This window comes from Macrobrachium nipponense, chromosome 30 (genome assembly GCF_015104395.2).
Source record: "Macrobrachium nipponense isolate FS-2020 chromosome 30, ASM1510439v2, whole genome shotgun sequence".
Taxonomy (NCBI): Eukaryota; Metazoa; Arthropoda; class Malacostraca; order Decapoda; family Palaemonidae; genus Macrobrachium; species Macrobrachium nipponense.
Genome location: NC_087218.1, coordinates 21,594,200 through 21,604,199, shown reverse-complemented (window position 1 = coordinate 21,604,199; position 10,000 = coordinate 21,594,200). Strand labels below are relative to the sequence as shown.

Genomic DNA, 10,000 nt, shown 5'->3' with positions numbered 1-10,000 from the left:
AAAACCTTCGTGGGACTTGTCCTTTCTATACACGAAAATTCATTACACACAAAGATTGAAAGAAATGTATCGCATTTGTATAAAAAATGAACAACATTATAAGACAAGTATTAAAATTTGGATACGATTACCGACTTCATCGTAATCCTATTGAACCTGCGCACGCTGCTATGGGACTAGGCAAAAACGGCCGATGACTTGGACGAATGGCAAGCTCTCGGCTCACGTTCACTATACTCTGTTTTTTTCCATCTGTCCACCAGCCTGTGGTGTTTTTGTATGGTAACACTGCGTCCCGAGCTTTAAATAGTTACACTATGTGTAAGTTTTAGGTAAATAAAAGGATATCTGGGCGTACATTTGCAACTGAAAAGTGTTTTAATAATTTACTGTATGCGAATTACACCGTTAATATTCGAAATAGGATATTATTATAATTGTTGAATGTAAGCTGAATGTAACTATCTAAAGCCCGGGACGCAGTGTTACCATACGCAAACACCACAGGCGTGTGGAGCGATGGAAAAAAACCGAGTATAGGTCTGTGGTTTTCTCCCATCCAAAGTCCTTCAAATATACGCCCACCAATCTATCACCAACGAAGTCCAGTAAACTACAGATATGTAAGGAGCGGCAAATAAGTAAAGACTTGTTTGGGGACTAAATTAAGTTATGACAAACAACCATTTATTTTGCTGATTAATGATGGGAAATAACCAGGCCACTACTATTAACAATTTCCTTTTCCTACTCAAAAAAAATATAATTACTTTTCTCATAAAGGAACAAAAATGCCTGAATTCAGAGTTGTATGTTTTGTTATCTATTTACATAAAGTCCCCAAAAACAGAAATGAGCCCTTTCTGAACAGAGTTCAGAAAAGTCCCCAAAAATGGATAAAGATCTTTCTGAACAGTTAAAAAAAATCCCCCAAAATAGATAGGAACCTTGTTCAAAAAAAGTCCCCCAAAATAGATAAGAACCCTTTCTGAACAGAGTTAAACAAGTCCCCCAAAATAGATAAGAACCCTTTCAGAACAGAGTTCAAACAAAATTTACCTCCACTGGATATAAGAACTCTGAGTTTCCTTGCGCTCGTGTAGGAATCTTCGAAATATGTAAATAAAAGCCAGCTCATTGTTATTATTATCATTCCAATATGCACACATACGTATGAAAAAATACCATTAACTGGATACATATATTAATAGTAGTGGTTAAGTAACAGGGCGGAAAACTTAAGGAAAAATAAAGAGGGTTAGGGTAAACCCACATTGCCGTGAAAACAAGTCACGAACACATGTCGACAACTGATCGGAAACACATCACAAACAGTTTGAATACAAGTCAGCGGCTTAGTACTTCTAACCAGTGCTGCCAAAGCACTTGTTTTCGTGATTGTGATATTTATCTTACAAGTTTCCAACGTGTATTTGACATGCTTTATTCTGTCCGTCAGTTACTCAATCAAGTTTTTTTATCAGTAGTTAATGATTTGCTCCACCAGTCTCTGCCATCAAAGCATTATTTTCATTGCTCAGTCACTTCATAAGTCACTCAATTAACTGATCATTCAATAATTGTAAAAAAAAAAAATACATCTGCCTTTCTCTCAACCGATTCAATTAATCAGCCAATCGATAACTCGGGTTTTCATCTAGCCATTCGGCTAGTCATTTAATCCATAAGTATTCATGAAATCAGTATCATAACGAATCGGTCATTGGCCAGTTTAACATATACCAAACGACGAATCCATCAGTTGAAAGGCCAAAGCATTCACTCCGGTAAACAACTTTTAACGTACTTCATTTAAAACAACAAATAATTTGAAATATTTCTTAAACTACAATAACTCTTAATTTAAAATAACTTCATTTAAATTAACCTTAATTTGAAATAGTTCTTAATTCAAAGCAACTCTTGATTGAAAGCATTGTTAATTTAAAATATCTCTTAATTTACAACAATCCTATAATTTAGTACAACCCTTAATTTAATACAACCTTTAATTTAAAGCAATCCTTAATTTGAAGCAACTCTTAATTCAAAACAACTCTTAATTCAAAATAGCTCTTAATTTACGACAGCTCTTAACTCAAAATAGATATGAATTTAAAACAGCTCTTAATTTACAACTCAATTTAATATAGCCCATAATTTAAAATAGCCACTAATTTGAAATAGCCCTTGATTTAAAAAGACTCTTAATTTACAACAAGTCTTAATTTAAAACAACTCTTCATAAAAACGCTTACTTTAAAATAACATTTAACTTACAACAACCCTCAACTTAAAATAGCCCTTAATTCAAAATAATTCATAATTTAAAACAAATCCTAATTTAATACAACTATTAATTTAAAACGCTCTTAATTTAAAACGGCATTTTTAAAGCATCATATAACTTGACATAAATCTTAAGCTAAAGACTAATAATAAGGACAATGAAGGCTGCGTGGACGAATCTTCCCAAAAGCATTCAAGGAACAGTTGTTATATGTACCAAACCAGCCAACACCCGCCCCTCCCCTCCGGCGAAGTCCTGCTCAACCCACGCCCTTGGGAAATCAAGCGTAACGGGACGGTGGTCATCACGATGCACTCGATAAATGGTCAAGGTGTAGGAGGAACTACATTGTTATGAGAGATAGGAAACAGGCTTGGGCGTTGGTCGCAATCCCTTGGTGGTATGGTACATGTCAGCTGACATTGTCTCGTAAAGAATTTTTTCTTTAATCCAGTTCTGTATAACTATCGTTTCAACAGCCTATTGAATGATCTGTTTATTCAGTGGCAGAATGTGGCATTCTTGACCCTCGGTATTTCAAATACTGCACAATCTGCTTTTTTTTCCAGAACCAAATCTGGCTTCACTTTAGTTGAAATCCAGCACAATTTTCTGAGAGAGAGGACTAAATGGGACGTGTGTGTGTGTGTGTGTGTGTAAAATAATATATATAAATAAATGCATGTATATTATATATATATATATATATATATATATATATATATATATATATATATGTATATACTAACAGGACCTCATTGAAACTGGATGGTATCCAGCAGAGATATTTACTCAAAATAAATATCTCCGCTTGATACCATCCAGTTTCAATGAGGTCCTGTTAGTAATTGTATTAATGCACAGAGAAACTGTGTAAGTGATAAAGTTAATATATATATTAACTATATATATATATATTATATATATTGTGTGTGTGTATTCCTCCTAAACTGATTAAAATAACGAATCAGAAATAAAACACTGAAGAGACAAGACGTTAATTTAAACATCTGTGATAAAGCAAAAGGAGGTCACTCGAAGCAGGAGTTGCTAGTTAATCAAGAGCAGGTTACCTCGCAGAGTTATTTTCAGCTGGCACAATTATTTTACCACTCTCAGGCGAAGAAAAAGATGTTTTGCCATTTAACAAAAAATAAATCTCAGTAAAAAAAATATATATATATTCGCGTAAGATGAAATAATACCGTGAAGAGTAGCTAAATGAGGCTTTAGATACAAAAGACCCGTGTTTTGTCAATGCAGTTAAATTTAAGAGAGAGATTAAGAGAACAATAAAAAGAGTTGATTAGCAGCAATCTGAGGAAAATTACTTGATGGCTTTGACTGCCATTACTTATTGCCTTGTTATGCAGAAATAGAAATAAATGTGGTTAATGGCCACGTTAATGGGAAGTAGAAATTTTACAGGGCAGATGATACTGAAGAAAACTCTTGCTTATTAAGATGACAGCTTTTAATTTTAGTTTTCTGTAAATGAAAACTAATGAGATGGCTTTATCCATCCGTCCGCACATTTTTCTGTCCGCCCTCAGATCTCAAAAATGGCTAGCTAGAGGGCTACAAATTGATATGTTGATCAACCACCCTCCAATCACCAAACATACCAAATTACAGCCCAGTAGCCTCTTGGATTTTACTTAATTTAAGGCTAAAGTTAGCCATGATCGTGAGCCTGGGACCGCAACAACACAGGCCACCACGGCCGCTGAGAGTTTCATAGGCCGTGGCTGAGAGTTTCATAAAGCATTATACGCTGTACAAAAAACTTGTTTGCGCTGAAGAAACTTCGGCACATTTTTTATTTTTATTTATTCTATTTTTTTCAGTAAATTCTTATAACCATATGACGTAATCAGTTTATGAAAGGACTCGAAGCTAACGCCTGAACGAATTTTTACATTTGAATGTTATGGAACATCTTAATGGGTTCTTTATAAAAACAAGAGGACATGATGGCAGAAGGCTTGAAATCAACAGCAATTACACTATACGACTGACCTTTTGAACGCATGACGGTGTCGGAATGAAAACCTGAATTCTTGTCAAATGAATCTATTCGCTTGATACAAAATGCGATAAAAATGGCTGAAGCTGTATAATTCGAGGACATACATAAGAGAAATAAGGAAAATAGCTCACAAAAGTGCGAATAAATGGAGGAATAAGTTGACCAAAGAGACAACTGCGCCTGGCTTTGAAGGTCAGGTATTGAGGGAAATGAAAGGATTAAAAAAATGCGATCTACAAGATACGTAACCAAAATATTTAGAATAATAATACCGAGAGATGATACTGAAACAGGACTGCTCACTTTCGCCAACATGAAAATGTCAGAATCCGCGACAAATAATTTGGAGATCAGTAACTCTAGTGTGCTATCATCAAATATATCATTCCTCCTAAATATCTTTTCTTTTTCTGAGAAGCGTAAGTTCAAGCTAACAACTGATAATAAATGTCACTGCATTTGTTGCAAATAATAATGTCAGCGATTTGACTTTCTTCCTATACAAAATTATTTATATACTAAAATAACTAAGCGCGTCCTTGTACGTTTACACACACAAATATACATATATACAAATATATGTGCATACATTACAACACATTATATATACATACATGCATAAATTATATAAACATATACGCATATTCATATCTATACACATATACATACAGACTTACATTCACGCATGCTGCACAAACACTTTGAAGTGATGACTACATCATTAATATAATGACGAGTCTGATTTGTTGGCATTTCCTTCAAGACAGAAGGAATCGCCTGTTGATGGCGGATCGAGACTTTTCCTGCCATCAATTTATGCGAAGAGCGGCAACTTGAAAGCCTCCACCTTGAAAAACCAGAAGAGCAAAATCGTGAGTGATCTTGGGAACAACCGGTCCTTTTGTTTCTCCCAATAACTTCCAATGCCTCGGGGCAAAGTTACCCGACCGTGTCGCGCATTAGTGAATAATGGCGAACTACTTGGGCCAAACTCGAACTCATATCAGGACCCATTCTATAAATGGTTGCTCTGTGCCAGGAGCTTTGAAAGATTTCTCAACCCCTCGTATTTAAAAAAAGAAGTGTTTCCCCATTTACATAAATGCGAATGAAATACCGATCTGGTTGAGCAGAGACGAGCTTATATTTATGAAAATTAGTTTGCTCCCACCGACTTACTTCCCCAATAGACAGATTTCCTTCCTGGTTAAAAAAAAAAAAAAAAAAAAATCGCAGCAGATTTCCGCCATCTATCTAACTACCCGAACGCGTCCATCCTTTAGGGGTGTGGTTCCTTACTCCTTGTAAAGGAAATAACTTTCATAATATTTCAGATTCTTCTCCTCTCGCGGCTTTATCCATACTTTGTTTTTCTTTGTAAATGAGAAGCAAGTATCGTAGATCATAACTTCATTATTGCTTTTTTTCAGGTTAAAGGTTTGATAAAGAAAAATACGAAATTCGCAATTCGATAAAACAGTGTTGAAGGAGCATATAAGGGAAACATTCATTGCTGCAGTTTTTTTTAAATACTCGTTCAATACTGTTTAAGGCTGTAAAATTGAGCTTTAAGCAAAGGGAAATTTAAATGTAACATTCCCTATTGCGACAGGTTATACTTGCTCAAACATTAGTATATTCATATCAACCGTGCATCTGATGTCTAGGAGCGTCCCTTACGACGCTCCCAATTGGCTGTTGATAAGCCAATCACAGGGCTGGAAGCTTTAAGTCTCTCGAGAGAGTTCATATAGGCAGGATGCATGTTCCACCTCTCTTGAGGGATACTTTTGAAAGACGTATTCCTCATGAGAGATGGAACATACATCCTACCTATGTGAACTCTCTCTCTCTCTCGAGTTTCCAGCCTGTGATTGGCTTATTAACAGCCAGTCAGAAGCGTCGTAAGGGACGTGCCTAGACATCAGATGCACGGTTGATGTGACTCTACAATAATAACAGACCTTAGTGGTGCCCTGTGAGCAGCAATGGGTTAATATGAAGCCCATATGGTAAGAGAATGATGACGCACAGTACGCAAGCTTAAGGAAGCGTTATTATTATTATTATTATTACAAAAAAGTTTAGTGTATACACTTAATACGATCCCAAGTTTTGTTTTACCATCTATGTATGGCAAAGCGTGCTTAAGGCCGCAATATATCTTCTTAATATCAACAAGAGTTACACATTACAACATGTTTACTAGTATGTACGTGTGTGTGTGTGTGTGTGTGTGTGTGTGTGTGTGTGTGTGTGTGTGTGTGTATGTATGTATGCCTTCTATGCGTGCTTTGTATATGTTACAGGGAATATGTGAACTCCAGGGATTTCATGAATACCCTAGGGCATATGTGAAATAATCAATTCGCTTAGTTACATCTGATCCCGAGAGCTAGGATTAAACATGGCGAAATAGTGATTCATCTACACTGTTTCGCCGTATTTAGTACTAGTCCCGTGGGGGTCAAATATGTTACGCTGTGATTAGTACTAGCCCCAGGGGTATCAAAAGACTTAGGGACATTTGACTCCCCAGGGGCTAGTACTAAACACGGCGGAACAGCGTAGATGAATCACTGTTTCACCGTGTTTTGTACTATAGTAGATTCACATCAACCGTGCATTTGATGTCTAGGCCAGTCCCTTACGGCGCTCCTGATTGGCTGTTGATAAGCCACTCACAGGGCTGGAAACTCAGTCTTTCTCGAGAGTTCACATAGGCAGGATGTGTGTTCCACCTCTCCTGAAAGAAGTATACCTCAGGAGAGGAGGAACATAGATCCTACCCATGTGAACTCTCGAGAGAGACTGAGAGTTTCCAGCCCTAGAGTGGCTTATCAACAGCCAATCATGAGCGTCGTAAGGGACTGGCCTAAACATCAAATGCACGGTTGATGTGAATCTACTATAGCTCTCGGGGTTCAAATATTCATAAGCGAATTGGTCATTTCACATGTTCCCTAGGAATTTCGTGAAGTCCCTGATTTCACATATTCCCTGTAACCTATATAGACCCTTTTTACGGTTTCTCTGTCATCTATATTTTCTATAGAAGATTTTTAATAAAACCGACATCTCGACTTTACAAGATATTTAGGCGTTATTCAAAGAGGAAATTTTTGTCATTTCATGCATAACAATATATCATCATTAAACATTGTGCTAGTCTTTATTATTATTACTGACAAAACAATAGACTTTTATCAGTAATAATACTCAGACACCATCTCATATTTCCTTAAAATCGAAACCATCTCATATTTTCTTAAACTCTATAATTCTACAGCCTCATCGTCTCATGACTTCATTATAACAGCTATCATCATTTTACTAAAATTATAATAATTCAGTAACGTCAAAAATGCCGACAATTACAAGACAGGTATCCCATTGTAGAAAGAAAAGAAAAATAAAACCAGTTTCTTTCAGTAAGACTTATCTATTTTCTTGCTGTATTACAGTTCATTGAAAACACATTAAAATAAACTAGGCAAAAGTTAAAATAACTAGAAAAAAATATATGAAATACATTATTATTATTATCATTATATTATTATTATTATTATTATTATTATTATTATTATTATTAAAAATCTCATAATCGCACGAGTCATTAAAATGAGGAAATGCACAATGATGTCAGTGTAAATATATATTAAAAATATATATACAAAACGAGAGCTTTGAGAACCTGTTCTCCTTCTCAAGAAATATACTACACTGTCAAAATTGCTGAGCAATGTAGAGAGAGAGAGAGAGAGAGAGAGAGAGAGAGAGAGAGAGAGAGAGAGAGAGAGAGCGAGCATACTCTTTGGGAGCTTGAATTTCTAGTTAATGGCCTCTGTGGGTTTGTTCCACACGAATAGGGCTCATTTTCAGAATAATAATAATAATAATAATAATAATAATAATAATAATAATAATAATAATAATAATCAATTTCAGTTTCCGTACCACATTTACACGAGATCCAATTCCAACACGTCAGAAGAAGACCACACCAAGAACGTTCCTTCTTCGACAGGACAATGATATAATAATAATATATATAATACTTGAAATCCATTTAATAAACTCAGTTCCCGCACTGCATTCCCAAGAGATCCAATTCCAACATGGCGGAAAAAGACGCCACTGAGAACGTTCCTCTTTCGACAGGACCGAGAATTCGTGGAGTTGGAGGTGCCCTACAACGGCCAGCCGAACCGGCCCGGCAGCGCCTCGCCGCCCCAGAGCAGGAGTCCTTCCCTCTCCAGCCACGCCAACTTTACCATCACCTGCTGCGGCCGAAGGTTTGGGGGAAAGTCATATCAGGTGGGCAAAGAGGCATGAGGCAGACCTGTTCTCTCTCTTCCTTCTTTTCTTTCTGTCTCTCTTAATTTTTTTTTTTTTTTTTGGCAATTTAGATAACTATATACTGTTATTGATACGGTTTGTTATTATAATAATATTTAGATAAGCGACCGTCAAAGTTTAGATTTAATCAAAATAAAAAAGTATCTCAATTTTTTGTCATTTGTGATGACTTACTGTTTTTTTTTATTGGGTAGTACTTTATTTATTTATTTTTTTCTTAGTGAGATTCACGTCAGAGGATTATCCTACTGCCTTCGAATTATGACATTATTATTATTTTGTCTGTACTGTAATAATTACACCTCCATTTATGATTAATGTTAAGAAAAAAAGTATTACTGCATTTCTTTCAACGTTGCAAAATTATTTGATAATTATCAGGAATTATTTATAATTAAGTAGCAGTTAATCAAACTACAAGATCATTTTACTTTGTATCGCCAGAGATGGAGGATAGTCTGTCTGTTTATGTATGTTGTAAACATGATTCGTGTAAGAAATACGTAAAGACCATAGTAATGTTATCAAGGTGCTTATATATATATATATATATATATATATATATATATATATATATATATATATATATATATATATAATATAAAGATAGAGAACATTTAAGTTCATACATATATATATAGCATATGTGCGTATGCACATGTATGTATGCAAGTGTACTATACGTCACAAACATTCGTAGTGTATATTTTCCAACATTACAACTTAACATACAAGATATACCCCTTCTTAAAATAAAATGGTTCCATTAGATATTACTGGTCATCTGTGCGTTCCAATTTAACAGATTTTCGACGCTCACCACTTTTTTCATGCGTTTATTCAGCACCAATATTTGCTACTTTCCTTTGACTTGACCCACATATCGAACCCTTAAAGACATTTAAGTCACTGTAACTGATAACATTCTTGATGCAGACGTTCATTTACTTTTCTACAGACCAGATACTTATAGGTTGAGAGAAAATTTATTTTTAATCGTGCGTCTTATGCTTTCGTGAATAAATGACCTTAAGTAAGCGTGACTGAAATAACACTTCATCTCATGGTCTACTTTACAGTTCGAATGATGACCCTATGAACAGGATAGGCAAACCTGGTTCTATTTGACAAATTCGAACAGTTCACAAATATTTCTTTAACATCAAAGTCCTTCGCATCTGATTATGCTTCCCATGCTTCCTGTGCGTATAAAACGTGCAAAATTCTCCTGTGTGTTTCACCAGGATTTATATAAAGCTCCTTTTTCAGGGAGGAAAACAAAAATGACCTTCATCACAACCAAAGAACAAACTTCGTTCTGT

At 35.3% G+C, this 10,000-nt stretch overlaps 1 protein-coding gene across 2 annotated transcripts in view; it reads left to right on the top strand.

The window, feature by feature from the left end:
- Positions 1-10,000, top strand: part of LOC135202364 (potassium voltage-gated channel protein Shal-like) — a 399,331-nt gene that overhangs the window by 339,221 nt on the left and 50,110 nt on the right. The window contains exon 4 of one of the 2 annotated variants that reach the window (XM_064231726.1): positions 8,481-8,636. The exons of the other annotated variant lie outside the window; for it this stretch is intronic. Within the exon in view, the coding sequence (XP_064087796.1) occupies positions 8,481-8,636 (156 nt within the window). The remainder of the gene's footprint in view (positions 1-8,480; positions 8,637-10,000) is intronic. 2 annotated transcript variants of the gene reach the window in all.